Consider the following 25,082-nt stretch of genomic DNA (forward strand, 5'->3'; position numbering starts at 1 on the left):
TATCTGATCTGTTTTCATTTTGCTTATTTTCCTCATAAGCACTCGATGCTTTTTATTCTACCTCTGTTTCTGAAGATTTTAGAATTAATAGTATGCTATCTTTCTAGTGCTGTGTAAGAAATAAAGCAGTACATTGCTTTTATCAGAATTATCAATTCTGATATGTCAGTAGCAGGGCAAGAAACAAAAGGRCTCTTCCAAGTACAAACCTATTTATTTCCCACTTTCTTTGTGAGTGTTCTTATCCCTGAATAAAAGTCAGCTCTACTTGGTGAAAACACATACTCTGTATTCTTTTCTTGGAGATTTCTAATGAGCACATGGGGTGAAGGCAGGCTCTGAGTCCAGGGCTCTTACACTATCCAGACCAGCAGACTCAGACCCAGCAGGAAAGAAGGYAACACTCAGTAAACCTGGTTCATGTGGAGGCTGCAACTTTATTAAATGTAAACCACATTATGGGCTTATTTAAATTAATGGTCACAGTGGGTGCTCAACACCTCTGAAAGACTCTGCACTAGGGCTAGCTATAAAATTTTCCATTGAGACTCCTGTGCGAAGGGAAGCTGAGACTTCTGACTAGTAGTGCTTGTCAGAAAACTGCCTTTCCACAGGATTTTTTTCTTAAAATGTCCAGATTTTGGTGCTTGAAAAATAGAACTTTTTTTTTTTCCCCCAGCAGTCCCTCTCATCAGAATCAACAACCAGCTGTTGGTTTGTACAAGCCCATGTGCTGTGTGAGGCATCCTTGCCAGATCACCTCATTTGGACACATCAGAGTCCAACGGGTTAACACAGGGGCTGACAGACCACRCTGGACATGGGACATGAACACAGCCTGCCTTGGGAGCCTTGGATTGTGGGGAGTAGGGGGAGATCAGAGCTGAGTGCCATCCCCTACACCCTCCACCCATTCCAAATGTGCTCAGTTCTCTGCCAAAGAAACCCAGGAGGACAGGGAGGGAGAAACCCCCTCATGTCCCACCTTGGTCAAGAGGACCAGAGGACAGGGACCACAGAGGGTGTCACAGTTCTGTCACAGTGGGCATGCAAACAAGTGACAGCTTTTCTGAATTGAGATACTTAATTCTTCTGGACTGAGTGTTTTGGCTTTGTTGAAAAGATACTGCTTTCTAAGGGAGTGGGGAAATCTCTAAATTTCATTAGCAAATCAGAACTGTTAAGAATGGCTAAGGGAAAGAAGCAAGCWGTTGTACAGCAACTCACGATGCTTATGGACAGTGAAAATCTCTACAAAATACTCAGCTTYTCTGAGTAGAGACCCTTTTCTGTTGAAAAAACAAGAGCCCTGCATTTTAATTTGTTCTTGCAAGAAACAGAAACATCTTAACTGAGTGCTTATTCTTTTCTGCATTATTGTAATACTTAAAGCATCAGTGTTCAATGATTGCTTTCATCTTATAAAAAGCTTTCAGCTTATAAAAAGCCTGAAACATCCAAAGCAATAAAGCTACTTGGAGAGAATGTTTGTCATTGAAATAAAAATTATCCCAAATAGACTGGAGCACCATTTGCAAAAATAACAGAAATATTGCTGAGTCATTTTAATAACAAATATATAAATATGGGAAGATCATAAAATTGTGGCAACTAGAAGTTAGACACTAATTAGAAACTAAAGAAATTAAAATAAAAATTGCATAAATTGGCACATTGGGTGGTACCAAAAGCAAGTATATTTATATACAAATACTTATAAATATATCAATGTACATTTATATKTTTACATGTTGTATAACCCCCAATTTCATGGGTGTAAAAGAAAAATACATCGAGGATGACCGCAGGTTACCTCAAAACATAGTCTTTTGAGTTGAAGTTTTTTATTTTCCTATTCTGTTCATTTATAATGACAAGATAATGATTCACAGAATCACTGATAAACAGCAACTGTGTCCTTTTTTATTTGTTTCCTAACATTCCTGGAAAGCTTTATAGTAAACAGTTTAGAAGATAATGAAAGGTAAAACTTCCATCTGAAAAGGTTTGATTCAACAAAATCATTGGGACAATCACTTAGGTTAAGTGTTTAGCCCAGAGGGCAGTATAAAATTTGATCAAAATTCAAACCATGCATAAATGATCTCAAACTGCAGTGTCTATTTATACCACACAACATGTTAGTCACATTTTTCACTGAAGATTAAAAGTAGTGATGAAGCAACTGATAAGGATGAAAGACTGAGTATGTGCTATGCCACCCATGTATAATTCAGTTAGTGGCAAACATGGATTAGAAAGTATCCTGCAACAGCATGTGTTTTCCTGCTTCCTGAGAAAAACTGTGAAACACTAACAAGGGAAAGGGGACAGCAGTGAAACCAAAAATGTTTYACATTCACAAACTAGCCAGGTAAAGAAGGGAGAGGTATTAAATCAAGGGGTCAGGGAATCAAAGGCAATGAGAAACACAAATACAGATCAAAAGAATATTACAATTTGACCTTTAAAGCTTGATGTTTTCTGAAAAAAAAAAATATTACTGGCTCTTTTAAATCCAGAGAGAGAAAAAAAAGCAGTGGTAGTGAAAACTGACATTTTTCTAAAGCTGAAATCTTCAAATTTTGGTGAATAAAATGTAAAGACAACTTCAGTGCAAAATCTCCATTTAGAGTGGAAAATATTGTCCTCAACCTCTACGATGAAAAAAATCACAGTGGAAAAAATCTTTATTGAGTCCTTTTTCCAGTTGAAAGTTTTGATTTGGTCATTCKGGATAGAAGCTTGAGTTAAGGATTAAGAAAAAGGTCTGTGATTTTTTATTTTAACCCTAAACAAAGACAGAATCTTTAGTGATGACAGCCAGCAAAACAGAATAACAGCTATGGTACATAATGTTATTTATCAGCTAATTGTGGATAACTCCATTGATTGTATCAGCCATACTCAGACACCTGCTGCAGATTTTGTCTGAATTATTAGAATCAGATCCATGCAATGACATTGACCTTCAGRTGAAGTTCTGTGGCTGCTAAGTGGTGAATCCACATTCCTTGTTTTGTTATTCTGTAAGCATCTGAGGTGCTGGACAACTAATAAAATTGTCAATTCRTGCTTCAGAGAGATTGCACTGTTGCATTGACACTGCACAGTGGAGGATTAAACAAACCTAAGCTGAAAGCCATGCAWGGGGCTGTGTTTTTGTTCAGCATCATTTTAGTCTCAGCAGACCCAGGTTATCATCACTCCAAGCAGACCTRGATGTTAATGATTTGTACCTGCCTTTTTGGTTAAAATGGGATTAGAGGAAAAATTTCCCAGATATCCTGAGGCRTTATCTCTGAGTAAAAGTCACAGGTTAAAGCGGCACATGAAAGTAGTGGCAGGGGGAGATGAGAGCTGCCATCTGTGGTAGTAGGGTAAAATCAGCAGAAGAGATGCTTCTGAAAAGTGGAGGGAGGCTAGAGTGGTAGAGGACCTTACAAGTGACTGGGGAAGATTATATTATGACAGATGCCTCCAATGATAGCTAATTTAAATGCCATTAGGTCCATTATATTTCACGTGCAGACAGTCCACAGAGTGATGGAAAGCGTTACAGTAGGTTAGCATGAAAGTTTATGCTTCAGTCAAAGCAAATTGTCATCACGTCACTGGGAATGGCACTTGAACAGCTTACCTCAGCTGAGGATCTGCCCCTCTGTGTTACTGCAGCGTTTGCTGGCTAGCAAAATACTCAGAGCAGGTGCTAAAGGTGGTGGAGCTTAAGCAACTTTCTGCTGACTCATTGCCCCCAAAAGAGAAATTGCAGTAAAATGAATGGACGTTACAATAATTATAGAGTATTTTTAGTTCATTTTGCTATTTTACACTTTCTGATTTTTTCAAGTGGATAATATCACATAAAACATTTTTCCCAATTAGCACTTTTATGTGCTTTACATGTAGCGTATTGTTGCCTTTCTTCCAATGAAGTCTAGGAAAATGGCAGAATGAAGCCTGGAGTCATGTTAGTTTGAGCTGATTTCCCTGTAACATTAGTAAACAGTTTGATGCATCATGTCACTGGTAGCACTGTTCTCTCTTGTCTTCCCCCATTTAATGAAAATCTGTGAAATAAATGTAACAAGGCAGTACTGCTGGCACGACAAATTCCAAGCCAATAAGTCTTGCAGTTGCCAAGATGTAAGCTCTGAAACTTGGCATTTAGCATTCAGAACTAGATAACCTTACTATAGTAACCACATTCACTGTATCTACAAGAGGGATGAATAAATCAACAATAATTGAACTACTAAAAGTGTCTAATTTCCAGAGCAGTGCTTCAAGCAACAACTGAAATTAAAAAACTGTTAAAACACAGCTACATACCCGTACAATCTTGTCATGAATGCACTGAAGCAAAGGTTAACCAAAAAGAATGAATATGCATTCTTTGCTAAAAGTAGCGTTCCTTGATCTACARTAGTGATGAACTGTATAAATGTCAGGTCCCGTCCAAGTCCACAGAGTCTGGCATTCCCAGTAGCGAGAATTTTTTATTGTTCCTGTAACATTACTCAAAGTAGGGAAAAGGCTATTCCTGCTGCATGTGGAATGCAGTCCCTATTCTTGAAGCCTAGCAGTGTTTCCAAAGTTAACAATGATCATAAACCATTGAAATATTGTTGATATCTCCAGGGCCTGATCCAAAGCCCAGTGAAGGCAAATGGGAAGATTCCACATGGCTGCAATTTCATGTAAGYCAGCCTTAAAATATTACTTCTCCTGCCACTTGATTTCCCAGTTCAGAATTTCTCACATTGCCTGAGTCATATCTCATTGAATTTCCCATCCTCCCATCTTTTCTCCCACTGTTAATTTTTATTAGAAAAATGCTGCTCTGGAAACCTTTAGGAAAATAACTAGAATGGCAGGTTAAATGGACTCAGTGCTTTAGAGAAACAGGAGAGTCTAATAAACAGAAGTTTTAATGTAACACGTTTCCACACTAATACACAGGAGAAAACCTACCACTGGGACACCAGCCTGCTGCATGCCGCTTTGAAAACTGTCTCCTGGAATTAATTCAGACTGATTAGCATAGCATGGATGCCTTCACCTGGGGAACTAACTAAAAATAATAGCCAATTTACAAATGAACTAGAGTAGGCTTTCTAATCTCCTAGKACTCCACAAATCGGTGGCAGTACGCTACAGAGTCACGTCTCTGTGACTGCCACACAGCTGGCATTAAGCTTCTGAGGATACACAATCTAAAGGAATTGCTGGAAGGCACTGAGATGCTGGCTGGAGTCACTACTTGGGCCACTGTTTGGACAGTGCTGGTATGAAAAAAAAATCAGTCTTAGGTTCTGATTAAAAATATTAGGGAAGCACATTTCCATCTAAAGACACAAGAAGACCATTTGATTTCCAGGATCAGTTAATGATTTTCTTTTGGGACCTCAAATCTGGAAATCCAGTATTTACTCAGTGTTAATCTTCAGGAAAAAATATAGGCATTGTTGGTTTTAAACCTTTAATTTATCATATCAGGTTTTTTTCTGAAWGTTGAGGTGTAAGAGAGACACTACCACAGTGGAGATGCTCATTCTTATAATTATCCCAAGGAAAACGGGAAAGAGTTTTTATGTCCTTATGAATATAAGGCATGTGCAGATAGGAAAATAYTTCTCCAGGTGCACTGTGCAGGGTAGTGAAATGTGTGATAAACAGGACTGAATACATATCTTTCACCCTCTGACATTTTGTAGGTCAAACTCCATATCTGATGTAGGTATTTCAATCCAGAGAGAGAAAGGCATATTCTAAGAGACAAGAGAAACCTTTCTCTCTTCAAAATTCCTGGCACATCTAAGATTAAATTGAATAATTGTGGTATGAACATACATCGAAGTGTCTTTTAGAAGATGAGGATCATGATACCATATTTTGAAAMGGAAATTATTCTAACTTTGAAATACTATAACTTACCAAGCAACCAAAGATGCTCAAAGGCCCCTGTATTACATTTAACCAAAATGAAAGGCAAATAAAAACAGGCAGTTATCCTGCATAAAATGATGCACGTAATGKTAAGGGTGGCATTGTTTCCTCTACATAAAGCAAGCTTCAAAGGGAAAAGTAATTTTTGGATWAATGGGCAAACAATGCAGAACAAATTACATTACTAGTTAGTTAAAAGCTCTGTAAAATAGCTTGCCCTCTATTTCTGAGTAACGAGAGTGAGGAAGGAATGGGATTTTTTTTTTTTTTTTCCCCATCCCCAACTCTCTTCCCCTGCAGTGGTTTAGACTGGAGAATTAACAGCCGGGAAGAGCATCTCCTCACATTGTGAAAAAGACATAGCATTCAGTGCATGGCTGCAGGAAAGAATAGCTGAACCAGGAATTTCACCACTGTTAATTCCATAAAACAAAGAGTCTGGCATGTTTTCAGTCATTAGCCCTTAGCATATAYCTAAACCAAAAACTGGGATAGATCTAGGTACCACACTGAAACTCTTATGAAGAAAAAGAATACCAGAGGGTTCCCTAGTCTGTTTGAAAACTAGGCTCAAGACAGTGATTCACACCATCATAAGAATCAAGCATGACAACTACAAATTCCTCMCTGGCTGGACTTTCTCTTAAATCAAAGGGCAGACAGTCTGCATTTTATTCAGAATTTTGCAACCAGACTCCCAAACTTGGTAGTTCGGATTAAATGTTCAGATCCGAGGGCAGGCAAATTGCAGATCCTTTCTGTTTTCTCCTATTTACCTTCCTCATCTCCACCCTGCTCAAATTTGATTTTGCCASAGAGGGAGATACGGTATGCTACCTAACAAAGGACATAATACAAGGCAAGAAATATTGGTTCCACTAGATGRTTGAAGAGGAGCATTTTGACTGTCATCCACACTTTTATTTTCATCTCTAAAATAAGAAAAAAGAGTCACARTTAACAAAACCCACATCTGCCCAAACTTTCCTGCTCTTTCAGCTTCACCATCACAGCTTCTTGTTCCCACTCTTCGTGAAGCATCTCAGTTTGTACTGAAAACCTGTAAAAGCAGAGACTCTGCTAACTTCCCTGGCTGTTTTGTCACACATCACTGTATATTTAATAATAATTATGCCTCTGCAGAGGTATTTTATTCTGATAAAATCAGAACTATCCCACCAGGATCTTCATCTACTTATTCATTTTGCTACAGGCTACAACAGAAAGAGTAGAGAATTTACTGAAATAACAAACTCATTTCACATACATACGGTCTATGCTTCTGTGCCACAGCAGTGACAGATAAAAAGCAGCAATCTATCATATTTTTCTCTYCACACTGTACTCAATAGGATCCAAAATGTGGTATCCATTTTACTACTAATGCCCATGTATAACTCCCACTTATTTACTGTAGTGCCCTGAAGATGTGACAGTTAGCTATGTAATGCACTTATTATTTTTATTCATTCTATTCATTAGAGATGACCATGTATGGCTCACTTATAGCTTCACTTTTCTCCACTAGTCATCAGTAATGTCATCTTTTCTAGCTCATGAAAACAAAATGTTTATTGAATGACAAACAACAACCACATCTCTCTCAACTGAATGTTTCACAGCCAGTTTCCCAACTCTCCTACTCTTCTTTGAGTCTGAACAAACCAAAGGGCAATTCAGCCAGGTCAAAAAGTGCTTTTTTGCTGAGCAGAAATCCAAGCTGAATCGTGTGAAATGCCTGTGAGGGAAAAAAGCTGGCAGTGCTGCCTTGAAGACATTTTGACTGCACTCGTGGCAAAGGCCCCAACAACTTTGTGAGTCCACATATCTTGGTAACTGGAGACTCAACGCTCCCTGTATTTAAGAAGAGAAACTATCAGTTTATGTCAAAGAGCTGCATGGCAGTCACACACAGTTTTGCCCCAACTATTACTATATTTGAACAATATTCTTTCACTTTTACCAAATAAGAATAGTCTAAGATGGAGCAAAGAGCAGAAAGAGTATTTTTTGAGGGGGGAATTATAAGCACCCAATCCTGAAGAGGTCTACGTCRAGCTGTGAACTGCTCTGGCACTGGGGAGTATTTCCGCTGCTCTTTCAGCTCCATTACTCACAATCAGATGGCAACCACACAATTCACCTGACAAGATCTCTAGGAAAACTCTGGGTTTGTACTGAAGTTGCTCCGTGACTGAGCTCACTGCACCTTTCTGTTCACAAACATTAAAGCCAGCAGAAAAGAACAAAAACAATACCAACCAAATAGACAAACATCTCCCTAGTAATTGTGACTGATCAGTCACTGGCAACTCTCAACTGATTTTTTGTATCACTGACTTCTTTTCTCCATTGCTAGAGGCCAGCTCTCAGCTGGCAGAGTTCTGCAGATCTGGAACCTCCAGGAGGAAGAGCATTGTGTGCCCTTACTTTTCATCATCCTGAACAAATAAATAAAATTATCATCAAATGTAACTGCACTGAAGTCCACAGGTAACTGCAATAGTACGTGTTTTCCATCACCACAATATCAAATCCTGGTACCATTGTGTGCATACATATTGGAGGGCTTTGCAAAACACTCCCTGAGAAAACAGTTGTTAGCCAAGACTTATGTTTCATCTATTTTCAATCCTTAAAAGTTTGTTTCCTATTTTTTCCCAGCAGTTTAGATACAKTTTGAAATAATCCTTTTTGCTGATTTCAAATTTGTTTCCAAACACTTCATTTCTCATTCAATTTTCACTGGCAAAATTTTACCAAAATGCATCAGAACAGGGAAATAATTCTTCCATTACACAAGTGAAAAAATACATAAAATCTCTAAATGTATGCATTTCATTGGAATTTGTCCAGTTATGAATTATACTGTATAATAAAAGAAACTGACAGCTTAGAAAAATCAGAGTGCATAGAAAAGATGCCATAGTCATACGTAACGATTGGTCCATTGAATAATTTTCTAAAAAGTAAACCTTTCTGGCAACAGAAAAATCTCCCCTGAAACTAAGACTAAAGCAAAAACTCCACAAAAATATGCACTGGCCTGCTGTAAAAACTCAATCCTCAAAGATTTGAGAGCATGTGCTAAAGTAAACATTATCTAATACCTGAATATATTAAAAAACCAAACCAAAACAAAATCATGACTTATGTCCTGCTGAGACTTGCCTGCAAAAAATAATCCAACAAAGATTCCAGAAACAGGGAATTGTGGTCATACAACTAAAGCTTAAGCATTTTTAAGAATAACACGTGAAAGATTTGAAAGCATTCAAAGAAAAGTGGGACTTCTGATTTCTCCTAAGAGTTCAAGCTTGGCCTGCCTTTTAATTACATTTCAAAATTGAATTAGAAGCAATGAAACAGGGTTTAGGTGGACCATCAGAAGTTACTGAGAAAATTTTAAAAGATTAGCAGTTTTTAAAGCAAGCAATAAATGGTTATTCTGCTTTTCACAAAGGAAGTGTAATGTCCGCTCTTAATGGCAGCATTTTATATATGGTACATGAAAGAGATCCTACTAGGACAGCTATAAAAAACTGGCAAAATTTGACCTTTGATTTTACGTAAATGTTACATATTTGAATAAAAGGTTGCATTTATAGGCAGCCACCAATTTTTTCTCTTTTTTTTAATGAAATCTTTAGAAAAGATCAAGGGACAATCCAGGGAAATTTTTAATATGCAACACTAATTTTGAACAAATTCAAAATACTYGGACAAGGATTTTCCTCTAACATAGGATTCATCACCCTCCTAACTTGGTATAAATTCAATCTGTTCTGTTCGTATGACATAAACAACAGGCAGTTTCACAGGAACGAAGCAAACCATATGTGAAGGTGTTTTAGAAAGCACAACAGGGAATACACCGAGCAAAGAAGCATATGCGTTTATTTCAATGTCAAATCACATGTGTATTATAAAGGAAAGTTTATTATCTTTATATAAAAAGCAAGCTTACTATATTGTGCTCTTTACAGTTAACTCTTCCTGCCCCTCAGTATCCTGCCCAATTTTGAAAAAAAAAAAAAAATCATTAAATCTACAGATGCAGAGGCAGTATTGCAAAGGGTCTTCAACCTTGTTCACCCTGCCCAGGCTGTCACATGATGCCAAGAGCCCATTTTGTCCTCACCATCCCCTTGCTACCCCTCTTGAACAAGGGCTTCATCTGCTCCTGACWGGTGCAAGTGAGAACCAAAGCGTGGCCCAATGCCCTGGATTCCAGAAATGCAAGAATGTAAATTTAGACAAGAATTACTTCTTGTTGATGCCTGGGTGCAGCAGGACAAAAGGTTGTCCCCTGTATCAAGATGCTGCCTGGTGCTGCCSTGACCAACCCACAGCCGAGCCACCATGGGCAACACATGGCACTGCTGTGTGGGGCATTGGGTACTCCCCCACAAAGGGMAGCGCCCTACAATTCATTGTAGGTTTTATAGAAGCTGCCCAGAGTCAGCTTCACACATTTGGAGTTGAGGAGCAAATATTTCAAAGCAGTGTTTAGCCTGGGTATGAGCTACAGGCACATTGTTAAAAAGCTAATTGCAGGAGACAAAGTATGATCGTTACTTTTATATTAGTGTGCAATATTAACCCTTGTGAGCTTTGTCTGATGATAAGCTGTTGGCAATTGAAACTGCTACTATTTATATTTAAACTCCAGCCTGAAGATTCTGTAATAAGACAAATGAAGGCTTTTGAAATTCGCGATCTTTTTCACATCTCCTCTAGAACTACACAATGTGAAAGCTTTGAAAGTGTTGAAATTATTTCTCACATCTGTATTTTTTTCATGTTCAGGAAATCTGACTTTACAGTCACAAATAGCCATGAAAAACATTTTTTTCTTCAAATTTTGCTTGTTTCAGGGAACAGAAGAAGAGAGCTAGGGAGAGTCTGACACCATGTTTTGGCCTGCAAGGTGAAAATTCCTCCAAACCTTCCTCCTTTTCTCTCATGGCTACAGATCTCACCCATCTCATTTAGACAATAGCCATGAATAATACTGATGYTCTGCTCCAGGTGACACAGACTTTAGCTCCAGGAACACAAATCTCAGAGAAGGGAGGTTCAGCAATGYTGTGGTGCAAGGCAAGGTCCTGGCATGGACTCTCCAGGAAAGTCAGCAGAGCACTGGGTGAGCACCTGGCTGTGACCGCAGCTGACTGCCTCAGCAGCACGGATGTCCCTGCAATGCAGGACCACATTTGTCTGTTGTCTTAACCTCTCCACCCTCACTTTGGGTTCTGCCCCCTCAGCCCCAACTCCCCAGACCCAAGCAAAAGCGTGCTGCTCTCAGCAAGGCTGTTCGTGGGCACAGTGGGAAAGTCACTTGTGTAGGCTTTGAGATCGAAGCTGAAGCCTGTGGGCTCCTGCAGCCAAAATGATCTTTTTATTCCAAACGTGTATAATGCCCACTCTAAGGAGGTTTGACTATGGCCTACGGATGTGAGACACCACTGTCAAATTAATATGAATGGAAAAGGACAAGCACGCTGTAGCAATGGAAACAGAAACGAACAAAAAAAATCACAATTATCAGAAAAATATTTGTGATCACAAAAGAATATCTTGTTCGTACTCACCAACCTCCCCTCTGGCAAGCCTTGAAAGAAAAGAGAATATGAGAGAAAGGAAAGAAGAGAAAAAAAATCAGTGGGAAGAGGCAGGGAGTGGGGTGGGGGGGGGTGGGGGAGAGAGACTGAGACAGTGGATACTTTTAACTTGTCACAGTACAACACTGGCTTTTAATTAATACAGGGTATGTACAACTTTGAAGACTGTTGGTTGTGTAGTATTTTATGATAAATACATTTTATGGGATTTTGTTTTTAAAGAGGATTTTATAAAATAACCTAGCCCAATAAATGATTTACCAGCTGCAATAAAAGATCAAGGAAATTGCTCAGATTGCATCTTGGAGCATCTAAAACTCTGAAGTTTATGGAGATCTAAGCTGCCCCCAGATCTACAGTGCTATTAAAAATTTTTGTAGTAGCTAATTATCTTGCATTGCATTTTTTAAAAGGTAGCAATTGCAGTCGAGAGGAAGGTCTGGAAACAGACAAAGAGGAGGTGATGCCCTTTGATGGAGAAAGTTGGAGACAAGGAAAGGACGAGACAGACAGGAGTGAGTAACAATTGAAACATCATGCTGGTGTWGTAACAAATGGAATTAACAACTCACAAGGTATCAGATTCCTGGGGAAATTACCTGAATTAACTCTATATTTTAAAAAAACATATTATTAAGGACACATTCTCTTTACATGGAATGCTGTGTGTAATACCTATATTACTTGACCAAGAGTGGAGTATTTTGATTTTCCTATTTTTYTCATTCTGATAAAAATGATGAGTACAAGTAAAGTAGAAAGTAAAGAAATTCCCTCTAAATTCTGCTTTGTTCTAACCTCAGGGGACTTGAAGACAACAAATAAGTAAATAAAACAAGAACTGGTCCTTATGTCCAAGAGGAAGACAGATACAGTAAATAGAATGGCATATCAAAATAACAAAATCATGGCCTCAGCTAGGACAGGCAGCATCCTGGCACATTCCCTGTGGCCTTTGTTTTGTACCAGGAAGACCTGGTTCATGCCCTGTAACCTCCTGTCCTCAGATGTAACTCTGCCTGCCCAGGGAACCCTGGCAAAGTCAGGGTCCCCGCAGGTGTGGGGAGCAGGAACAGCTGGGCTCCCGAAGAAAGGACAAACAATAGGACTAAGAAAAGGAAATGGAAGAAAGGGCAGTCATTTTTTCTTATTCCCCAAATCAGAAGGCAGGGTGCCTGCCAGCTGAGACAAGTGCCTATGCTCTCTGCTCCTCCAGACACCTTGTGCAATTGCAAAGGCCATGGGCTTCAAAGCCTGGGCCAGGCTGCTGCGGGTGGAGCTGAACCCCTTTCCCAAKCCCACCGAGCTGAACAACTTTGAAAAAAGAAAGGAACAATGCTGCTTTAAAGTCCCATCAAATCATGGGACTTTAAAGGTAGACAGAACCACAGAATGGGTGTGTTGGGAGGGACCTTAAAAGCCATCTAGTTCCAAACCCTCTGTCATGGGCAGGGACACCTTCCACCAGACCAGGTGGTCCAGGGCTCCATCCAACCTGGCCTTGAATGCTTCTAGGGATGAGGCATATACAATTAAATATTAATTGTATCACAACTGAATGTTAATTGTATCACTGTAACTCTGCAAGACACAGAAGAGGAAAAGTGAAGTTCACCACTACAGAAAGCAAGCACCATGAGATAGACAATTGGTGACAATTTGGTTAATTAAATTTGAAAACTGAGGAAGGTAAAATGAAAGAGTGGGAGCTGGCAAGGATATTTGGATGAGTACTGCTACTCTAAAAGCTATTCTTATATTATGGCCAGGATGGGGGAGTCCTTAATTGTCCAAAATAACCATAATTAATTCAGCAGAATTATGAAAGCCTGATTATATGAGTGTGTTATTTTTCTCCCTCATTTCTGCCTTCTCTGGCAGTCAGGGTTAATCACCTCTAGGGCTGAGTTCAGGTTCTACTGTCAAAATGCATTTTGTGYCTGCAAGGTCTTTACCTGACTTCCTGCCCACTCTAAAGGCACCAAGTGAATGGGGCAAGTGAGAGCAGGGCACACACAGCACCAGTCATGCTGAAGGCTGCTTGGCTTGCCTGTGAGACAAACCTGTCTCATGATTTGATGGGGAAGTAACTTAAAATTAAATTTTCACAGACATACACCCTATTCTGATGTTTGTTTTCTGGGTACTTTATTTGAAACTCCAGGGCCTGATTTGCAGAAGATCATGGATGCCAGAAATGTACATTACAGCTGGGTTTTGAATATTCAAAGCACAATAGGGAGCTATATGAAGGCTTATCAGATCATTTCATTTAGTGAAGGATTGGGTCTTCATTGTTTTTTACTAATTGCAAATAACTGTCCAACTTTTGCAATTACCTAGAAGATGAAAACCAAGGGAATATAATTATAAGTAAATGAAAATATTTCATTTTGATGTAGCCTTTTCAATTTCACTTTAATTTATCTATTCATTTTAAGTCATTCCCCATATGTGTATTTTGCAACAGAGAAAAGTAATAATATTTAAAGTAACATCCAAAAAAAGGTAGTGTATTGCTCTTAAAATGTTGAAAAGATTATACTAGAAATCTTTTTGCCTTATTCCCCTGACACAGATCCTAAAAACAATGTAGCAACAACAAAATTGCATTCCCAAACAAAAAACACTTTCATTTTTTTTTTAAATCAACTTCAATAATAAATACTACTAAGAAATCAAAGAAAATTCATGTCTTCTTTTTTAGCGTAATAACTTTCATTTAAATGTAGATGCCTCTGTAATGCATGTATAGCAAGGCAAACTTTCAGGCTGTGAAACTATTTGATGCTGAGATCACTTACCACACAGAAAAAGTGTATTTCTCCAAGTCTTCCAAATCAAAATTGCTCTTTGCAGGTATTTTCCCTTTTTCCTGTCTTGCATTATTCTCGGGACCTGATTTTTCTTCATAGCATTGGTTAGGTGGGTTATTCCAGCTGACCTTTAAATRAAAATAAGAAACAACTTAGAATACTAAGATAATTAGCTGGACACTGATAGCAAAGTAAGATGTGTCAGCTTCTCTGTTTTGAATTCTAGCTCTGTTTACACTCTATAACAAATGTGGGAACATCAATGGCAAAGCCAGCTCAAAACACTTTGAATAGGTGCCAATTTCAATTGGAAAGGACCTACAACAAGCATCTGTGCTCCAGTTCTGGGCTAACCAGAAGTTAAAGCAGGTTGTTAAGCACACTGTCCAAATGCCTCTCAAACACTGACAGGCTGGGGGCTTCAACCATTYCTCTAGAAAGCCTCTTCCAGGCTTTTGGCCACCCTCTCAGTAAAGAATTGTTTCTGCAGTCCAGTCTGAACCTCCCCTGGTGCATCTTTGGAACATTCACATGTGTCCTATCACTGGACACTGGCAAGAAGAGCGCAGCTCCTCCCTTTCCATTTTCCTTCCCAAGGAAGTTGCAGAGAAAAACAACATTCCCCTGAGAAAAACAACACTCCTCCAAGCCAGACAAATCCTCAGCCACTCCTGACAGGACATGCCTTCCAACCCACTATTTCTTCCTCCTCTGGACGCATCCAAGGACATTCCCAATCTCCTAAAATCATGGGACCTGGAGCTGCACACAGACTATTGCTCTGTGAACTAATATATGCCCCTGTAAGGCTGTGGTTTAGCAATCCCTTTCAAGGAGATGCAAGCTCATGGTGACACCAGCAGACAGCCAGTATTCCACTACCTGGATGAATTTCTCTGTGTTGCATACCAGACTCTGCCGGTGCAAAAGTATGGACGTGTACATAGTAAGCCATATGAAGAGAAGTGATCTGGGAATGGAACTAATACTGTTTGGCTTCTGCTTTTCYTTTTCCTTTWATTAATTGGGTTAGCTCTCAGCTGGATCCATTCTGATCCAGGCCACCCTGCTCTGGCTGACAGCACAATGGAGAGRGACAGTGCTGCATCTTTCAGTGCTGGTGACAGTTTATACCCATTTGAACTCTTCGAGCTACAAAGTAGAGAATCCTGATCTGTGCTCATCTCTGGAATAACACCTTTGCATGCACCAGGCCTGGTTCAGCACTGGCATCAACTCTTCAAGTTGACTCCCAGACTCCCTGGATGTTTGGCATTRTTGCCTCTGGACAGAGAGCCAAACATCACTTCCACCAAGAGACTCAGTGAAGTAATTTACAAGACAGACATCTGTAGGCGACTTCACCAAAGATATCAATTAATACYTTCCCAGGCACAATATCAAATTCTGTAAAGGGTTTGCTTTTTTTAGTGAACAATTCCAGAGGGGACAAGGGGATGGAAGCTAAAACACATTATGTTCAAACKAGAAACAGAACTCCCTTTTTGTTCTCCCTGTTACACAGGGAGATGGAAAGTGTATTGCTTAGAGGTAACCACAAAGATAAATTTTGGTTCCAGATCCCTTGATGCCAACTTTACAGAGCAAGTGGTTGAAATTTTCTAGTCTATACTAGAAGATAATTTAAATTAATTATTTAAAGTCCTACTTGACTTTCACATTTAAGAAATCTATAATGAACAAAACAGCCAGCTCTACTCAGTAGATGCAAAAAAATCTCTTCCCAGGGAAGAAAGCATCGACATAAGATGCAGTCACACGACTTCACACTTTGCTAATTTTGAAAATTACAAAGATTTGKTTTTTTAACTCTGTAAAACATTTTGCTCTAAAAAGTAAATTTGTATTCTGAATCTTAGATTATATAAGTCTTGTGCACATTCTGAATTTCAGCCATGAGACTGCCCAACTTCATTCCCTAAAAACCAGTTTCAGTGTAGTGTTTGCAAGGTACTTTGCTTGTATTGAGATTATCTCCATGAAACTATTCCTGCACAAAGTCGTGTAAAGACTTTAAGACATAAATCCCAGAAGCATTAACGAGTTAATTTCTCTGAGAGTGTTTGCTCTTGTCTGAAGTACAAAAAGCAGAAACTCAGTCATCTCCATGAGGATGACGTTATGACCCAGAATATATTTTACTTCTCTCACAAGTCATTGACCATGAACGCTCTCTCTTTTATTGCTGCCATTCARTATCTTAATACAGGCAGTGGTTTGCACACTTCTTACAACAAAAGTTTGGTTGTTGCTGATTCACATCACTCAGAAGACACTCAATGAGAGACCATTTGCATAGATGAATTTGGGGGCAGGGAGGGCAGAGACATCCATATTTACCAAAAAGTTGAAGTCAGACTCAAAGAACTTTCTGATTCCTTTCAAAACAAAACAAAACAAAACAAACAAAAAAAAAAACCCTAAAAAATCTGTTTGCAAAAAGAAAAGAAAAGGAACTGCTCAGGAAAATAAATCACTACATGAACTTCTGTCTTCTTCCTTAAGTCTGTTATTACATTAGTTTGTCGTTGTTTCCTATATATGACTCTTAGGCAAAGTTATTTTAGAAGATAGTAACCAGAGATTTGAGTAGGCCCAAATTATATRAATCAGGCCAAATGCCTAAATCTTGAGCATGCTAAAACAAGGCTCTCTCTGAACATTAGGGCTCACTCATGTCATCAAAAATGAGGGGCTCTTACAACCTCTGAAAGGAGATTTGACATGCTCACATTTCTTTTGTGCAGAAGGATTCTCGTAAGAGGCTCAGGTCARGAATCTTTTCCAAAATGTCAATAACTGTAGCTTGTGAGTCATTTCACCGAGTCCAAAGGGACCAGACTGTGCTGAGTTACACATGGGCTTACGCACCTCACTGAAACCAGGTCACTTTAATGTGGCTTTGAGAGCCACCCACAACTGAGGTTCCTGTAAGACCATGGCATTTTGTTCAAAGGCATTTGGCTATTATGGGATTGTAGGAAGTGAATTTCACTCTGCCACTCCCATGGGTTGGGCYGGGTTGCTTTGCCTGTGACACCCASTCCATCGGTCCTTAAATCATCCTTCCTGTAGATACAAGGCTACACACACACGCATGCACACCTCAGTCTRCAGCTAGATTTATACACAACTCTGTTTTCTTCAAGTTATCCTTACCTTCCTGAAGAAACAAAACACTTGAAAACTTAGAAATTTAAAAGAGAGGGAGTTTCCAGTTGTACAATCTGGTTTTGCTCACAGATGTAGATCATCACACTAATAAAGTTATAAATTGCAATTATAATCCCCAGTCACTCAGTGTTTGTGCTACACTACATGAGTTTGTGGGTACTCTGAGTGCTGTGGTGATTTCTTTTCTATGGGCAATTAAAAATATTAAAAATGCTTCAGAGTATATCTAGAACAGGGTGAGACAAATTACCAGAATGATCAATTTGAATATTCATGTTTGCAGCTGATTCACTGCAGCCATGCAGATTTAAGGATTGAAGTGAAGCAACATTTACAGAGAAAATATTGCAACTATCATTGAAAAATACCTAATTTACTAATATGGTGCAGGTAGAAGCAGTTTTCAGGAATACAGAGTCTTCTAGGTGTCTTAGTTCTCAGGTTTTACATGAAATCTGAACATTTCAGTAGCATTTCATCCAGACAGTGTTGTCATGTTGCAAATAAAATCCCATGGTAACTTGCACTGATGACAMAATATTTGTTCACAAATTAATGATGCCCTTGGCCAGGATACTACAAAGATATACTAAAAGTCTCTGATGGTAAGGATCCTCTGCACAAGTACACGAGAGCTTGAAGCTTATGGATGCATAGGAAGTCTATCTCATGTTTACACATCATTAAAATATCATCCTGCAGCTTGATCAGGCTTTTGTTGTTCGCTTACTCGGTGGTCTTTCCTTCTACTCCTTTGAAGTTCCATTGSTGAAGAGATGAGTTTCCCTACAGACCTCTACAGGAGACAGCAGCACACCTGGACATGTGAAGCCTTATTGTGGGTATAAAAAATTTACACRGATTGATTAAAGAAGCATAACAAGCATAGCAAACAAGCCCATGGATCGTTCTTAAATGTCACATGTAGCAGCTCCAATGGCTTCTCTGTGAGCTTTGAGGGAGATGGTGATGCTCACATCAAGACCAGTACCTTGTGACGTCCTCCTTGGACTCCCTGCAGCCTAAAGGAGCCACAGTGTTTGTCTGCTCTGCTGTGACAGTCTTGGTAATCCTCTGCATGAAAACAAAATAAAGACATAAATTAYTTTTAGATTGCTGCAAAAGAAAAAGCTCTGGAAAGGAAGGAGCTAGGTTTTGGTCCCTTTCCCAGCAAGATCCTTACTGACTTCAGGCTGACAATTTTTTCCTCTTCCTGAAAGTTATAAATAGGTGATTGTCTCCCACATTCCAGAAGAAGACTCCAGATGCTGTGGTGCTGGAAATAAAAATTGCATACATACTAAAGAAGGGGAAAAGTAGAAATAAAKAAATAATAGGCATAAGAAGAACTACATCGAAGAACATTTTAAAAACTACAGAAAGTGTTATTTGAAAGACGGAAGTTAATTTTCTTGCATGGGCATAGCTGTGGATCAAGAATAAGRCACTAGGACACAAAGTACTCAAATAAGCTTTGATTAGAAAACACAAGTCCATGTCCCTCAAGCTCCTGAAAAGCAGTGACCTGTGGAATGAACAAAAATGTACTCCCACATCATAGGAAGCAGTCGTGTGGCAAAAATAAAGGTCTGTATTACACATTTTAATGTATAGCAAATGGAGGATAAGGGAAAAATGCACTTAATGATCTTTCTTTTTTTTTTTCTTTTCTTTTCATTATTTCCTGTTCCAGGCAGTAAAAGACAGCCAAATGTATTTAAAGGATCTAATCTTAAGTGTTACACAATATGTGTATATGTAATAGTGGCTGATGTACAATACATGCATATGCAACGTCACAGTTTTAAGCCTTTGTGTTTATTTATGTACACACTTATGGATATCTTTCTTACTTCCTACATAGATATACACACGTGTGTAGGTATGCTGAGCATTTATAGTGAATGAGGGATTTACAGATATCTACATCATCTGGGGTGAAAGAAGAGGACTACTGAAATCAGCATAAAATGCAGCTGCTGGTATGTCACGTGTGTGCACACATGCAGTATAACCTGTTCAAACTGTCTCAACATATTTTGCATATGGGATACATGTATGGACTCATAAATGCACATTAAAATATAAATATACCTTTGTAAAGATGGTTCCTGTGGTTTTCTTTGTTTAATTTTTCTTCTTCTTTTTTTTTTCCCACTACACAAAAATGGGTTTCCACACAGCCTTGCTGAAATGATGAATACTTTAACAATGTTTTTCGAGTCAAATGAATAAAGCGGTAATTATCTTGGCAAAAAAAAAGGGACAATAAAAAGAATAAAGAAAACAATAATATTCTACAATTAAGAAATGGGAGGGAGAAGGAACTCAAGTCTGTTATTTAATCATGACATGCTCTTTTTATATTTTATTTGTAAGGCTCTGAATGCTCTTTTCTTTCTATACCAGTGAGCTCATTACTTTAATTTCTCATAGATTTCTCTGAACAATTTTTGCTAAGTAAAAACACAATGTAATTCTTCAATGGCTGTAACAGTAAGAAGCTGCTCAAATTAAAGATCAATATAAGTACAGAAAAAAAATCTGTAGGAAAATAAATAAATAAAAGAGGAGATGGGAAATGCCTGCAATTAGACAGGATGAAAAATCTAAAAAGAAATTAAATTTAGTTGTAATACATTTCCCATTCTTTTCTTCATGAAAATTACTACTGAAGTGGGKTTTTTTTCTGTAATTTAAATGTTAAGCTGCCAGATGTGTGTCTCATGCTTGAAGAGTTGAAGCTTTGCATTATTTAGCATATTAAGATTCACAGAATTTAAAAAAGGGCTCCTTTATTGCCTGGAGGTTCTAATTAAGTAAACCTTAGCCTGGTACATTTAAAACTTGCAATACAAGAGATTTCACTTCCTTTTTTTTTCCTCTGTAGCCAAATCTCATCAATATAATAAATATGGAAAATACTTAAGAYGATACAATTTTTCTTTGGCTTGAGGAATTAAACCTATCTATTATTTTAAGAAGTTTTTAATAGAGGCCAGCAATCAGAAAGACATTTAAATACTCCAGTCTACTTTTTAATCATAGGAGTTGCTCTTAGTGGTGGAGGGAGGGAATGTGTCTTATGAAACTGAACTATGTAGAAATTGTTTCTTCCACATGCAAAAAACAAAGCAGCTCTGAGAAACAAGAACCACACAGTTCTTTATTACTAAATCACACTTTACTTTTTTTATAACTTTCTATAATTGACCACAGAAAACTAATAAAGCATTAATTAGCTGCACTATCAGCAATTTGTTCATTGAAGAAGTTGGGACAGCTGCATCAGAAACTGCAATAGCATAGAAATTCCTTTGACATGCAGTACCCATAAATCATACCTTAAATACAGTTATTTTTGCCATTTTAGAAAATGTCAAAGGTGTCAACTTTGTACAGATAYAACACTTAGCAGTGACTATTTCAGTAAATTGACTCAAAATACATTTTGTTCCCTGACAGGGGAACATAATATCATTCATGATAAAAATGAACAATTTGAGGAGGAGAAAATGGCACCAAGAAAGAATGATCAGAGACAGGTATCATAGTTGTGATAAAGGCACAGTGGCAGACGTAGACTCTCTGTTGATGGGTTTATTTGGAAGTCAAGAAACATATGCATAAAAGCAGGAAAACAAGATTACACCAGGGCCTGGAAAAGACAATTAGATTTTTAATCTAAAGTTATAAATCTGTGGTTGGATATTAATAAGAAGACCAGCAGAACAGGTTAAATGCCTACATTTTTTATAAAACAAGCAGGAAAAATAGGGTGGCATGTTTCCCCAGCATTGTGGAATGGGCAAGACAATGTCTGGATTTGGAAAATCATGGTGATATGAATGTCATTTCCAGCCCTTGACAATGCTGAGAGCAGTCATTTCTGGGTGACATTAAGTCCCAACCAAATAGTTTAGATACCACACAGATCATGCCTGATAAGGGATACAAAGAAAAGGTTACCTGTGCAAAATCCCTGAGTTCCACCGGGACACACTTTTTAAAATACCATGGTAAGAGGTTGTAAACAAAAATATTATTGCTACTCTGTTACCTTTCTCCACATCAGCCTTCTCAAGGTAATAGTGGAGCATAATAGCGTGACCTTTAAAATTAGAGGGCGTCTTATGGCTTCCTAACCCTTGCAGAATAACACCTGACCATTTTTTATCCTCTGCATTCTGTCTGAAAGTTATCATCTTTGCTCATGTCTTCTGCACAAGCACCGTGCATTGCAACARGAGTGAACCTGTAGAATGAAATCAAGGTTTGGGAGGACACCACTGAACAGTGGGGACCCCACTGTGTGTGGAAGATTCCATGTCAGATCTGGTTTTTGGTCTGGTCTTGCTGACTGATGGCCCATAAATAACTGATATACACACACCTAAAGCACACCCCGTTTTTCAGCTTCACCCTAAAGATGGCCAGTGCTTGTCCTCTGAGAACACTGCAGTGAGAACAACAGAGCAACAGCTGGGGCATGGCGTTCTCTTCAAAAATGCCCTAAATACCAAAAGAGTGTAAACACACCCTTTATGAACAAGCATTAGAGAAGGGTGGGAAACAGATTCTCTCAGATGCTGCACATACGGCAGATACTGTGAAATATTTGTTATTTATGAATGGGGAACACAGACAGTCCAAAAGTTTGTTTGTTTGTTTGTTTGTTTGTTTGTTTGTTTTAATATGGACAAAAATACATAGCACAGCTAGGAAAAAAACCTTACAGAAGTTTGATGGGAACTATTTTTGATTTATACGGGGGCAAAGCAGAGAAGGAGAGTGCAGTCGCTTCTGATGGCTGCAACCTCTCTTTAAGTCAGTAGGAAAGGGTTTTAGGCTGGTGCAATCCAAGAGTGGGGCAGGAGGCAAAGAAATCACCACAGCAGGGACAGAAAATAAGGTGATCCTATTTGGCAAAGATCCTACCTGTACTCCCTTCCTAGTAATGCTAGAGCCTGTGGGAAATCAAATAGCATGGCAAGAGGTGGAAAATTGAAGTGTTTGGATCGTGTGGATTTCAGAACTGTAAGCAGGAGCTGGATTTGATCCTAACTGGAGGTATCAATACAATCCTTTATACAGTCCTGCTCAGAGAAAGAAAAGACCAGCAGAGAAAGAGATGGATCAGGCGTATGAGGCTCTGCCTCTGGGGCCCTTCCAGTATTAAAAAATGACGGGTAAGCAATCTTCATTTTGAAACATCACTTTGTTTCCTTTAAAGTGGCACCCATGAGGAACTACCAATGAGAACAGCTTTTTTTTTTTGCTTTTTTTTTTTTTTGTTTAGGTAATTATTTTTGCATCTGCATACAAATGTTATGTAGAAGCAAATGGTTCCTCACAAGTTTTTTTTTTTTTTGTTTAGGTAATTATTTTTGCATCTGCATACAAATGTTATGTAGAAGCAAATGGTTCCTCACAAGGAAAAAATCTCATTGGAGTATAAGGAGAAATGCTACAATGAAGATTCACTGGTTTTCATAAAATTGTTTCAGAAGTGGTTGTGAGCATAAATACAATCCTCTCAATGAAAATATTTGTCACTTTTATAAGCACATTTTAGCAAATGTAAAGCCTCCTTTCCAAAGGTAATGATAAAATTAGAATGAAACTGTTCCTGTGTTTGGTATTTCGATATGTAGGGAAAATCTCAATAAGTTCTGAATAAAGTCCTGAGCTTTATCTGCTGCTGCTGCAATAAGCCACATGGCTAGCCTGATGCCATCTTTGCTTAAAYGTTTTTCTGAAGCTTTACTCTGACAAAAATGTCTTTTGATGTCACAAAAGGACACAATTCACTTTCCAATGTTGTTCCACAGATGTGGGAAGGGTGTTGAATTTGAGATCTTAAATATGAGCAATATTTAACATCTTGTTCTCAATACTCAGTTTATTTTAGAAGATAGACATCAAGGAAAAGGTTTTTTCTGAGCTGGCAGATCTGAAAATAGGAGCTAAAACTTTATCCCGGGTGTGCCCTAGACAGGTGATTGAACAGAGAGCTGAAGGAATCACAGAGGTTCTGTTAAACCCCTAAAATGAGCAAAATCAGGTGATTTTAACAGTCTGACTAAAAATACTTGTGAGAAACATTTCATGTGTTTTCAGGGGTTTTATTTGTGGTACATGCATAACTAGGGACTTAAAAAAAAAAAAGAAATTAGGAAATTAGGCTTCATATGAGAGCAAGGCTGGGGATCAGTTGATTCCTGTGATGAGGGTTGGTGGAGACAAAAATGCAGGCAACGTTTAAGTTCCAAATTAAACATCAGGTAGAGTATAAATCCTAATTTATATGTCATTTTGCAGGAARTATTTTGGGATTTCAAAATGAAGCTTTCTTTCCTTCCATAGCTCTGAGTGCAGATAATGAGTTTAGTGGTGACATTTCTGACAGTGTTCTACCACAGAAAATCTATGCTTTAGCAATGTGATTTTTGAAACAAGTTTTTTCATTAAAATAATATGCAATCAGTGCTTCAAGTATGAGAAATTGAGCTCAACAAAGAAAACTTCTGTGGTACTGCTAATAAAGAGAAGCAAAAACTTTTTTCACCTAATTCAAAATCCATGGATACTTGTGGAGATCTGCTTATAGTTCAGGTAAAGTCAGATTTTTTTGTTGTTGTTGTTTTAGTCCTCTGTCAATTATAGGATTTTGTCTTAGAATATACTTGGTCAAATCTGATAATGGTGCAAAATAATGTCCTTTGAACCTTGCTTTTGTAAAAGTTGGTAATTCAGTACCTTTCCAAATCAAGCCATTCTGTGATTGCATTATTCCATGTCTTGACCTGAAAATGTGAGTTCTAAAATGCCATGTTTGGCATTGGGTCTCTGCCAAACTCCATATAAGTAATTTGAATAAATATTCAGCATGCTAGTTTTAGATCTAGATAAACATTAGTGATGGAAAAGGGGGAGAAGAAATACCTGTCTACCTGCACAACTAATAATTAYGTTTCGAAATGCAYTCTAAAGGTGGAAACATTCAAATGMTGSCAAGRAAATCAGAGAGAGAAATTAAAAGCAGAAAGAAGCAAATGTTAAAGACCATTAAAYGTTATTGTAAAACCCTTTTGTTAATGCAGGTTACTTACATTTTTAGTATTTTGAGTATTTTAAGCGGCTTTGCACAACTAATGTTGGGCAAATGAACAAAATAAATTTCAAAGTATATTCATGTAGAATTCCAACAAATTTTCTAAGCTAGGTCTGGGTTTATATTCTTAGAAGGACCAGAATCTAAAAGAGACATATTCAGTGTTGGTCTTATCAGCACATATAATGAAAATCCTTGAAAAATTGAAATTTTTTATTACTTTTTTTTTCTGTAAAATGCTTAACCTTGTGTCACGAACACCTTTTAACAAAAAAATGAAACCAGCTCTGTGTTCTACTTCATAGGCATCTGTGATGGTCAACATCAATATTCAGCATTTATGRATCCTGGCTTGGCAATGCTGTACCAGCTCCTACCTCTATT

General features: G+C 38.2%; 1 protein-coding gene across 1 annotated transcript in view; it reads right to left on the bottom strand.

Moving 5' to 3' along the window:
* Positions 1 to 25,082, bottom strand: part of LOC130576083 (uncharacterized) — a 136,683-nt gene that overhangs the window by 27,760 nt on the left and 83,841 nt on the right. The window contains exons 13-14 of the mRNA XM_057370469.1: positions 18,576 to 18,658; positions 14,378 to 14,517 (exon numbers count right to left, since the gene is read on the bottom strand). Of these exons, the coding sequence (XP_057226452.1) occupies positions 14,378 to 14,517; positions 18,576 to 18,658 (223 nt within the window). The remainder of the gene's footprint in view (positions 1 to 14,377; positions 14,518 to 18,575; positions 18,659 to 25,082) is intronic.

The sequence above is a fragment of the Malurus melanocephalus genome, unplaced genomic scaffold (assembly GCF_030028575.1).
Source record: "Malurus melanocephalus ecotype Western Australia unplaced genomic scaffold, MMel_1.1 scaffold_126, whole genome shotgun sequence".
Lineage (NCBI taxonomy): Eukaryota > Metazoa > Chordata > Aves > Passeriformes > Maluridae > Malurus > Malurus melanocephalus.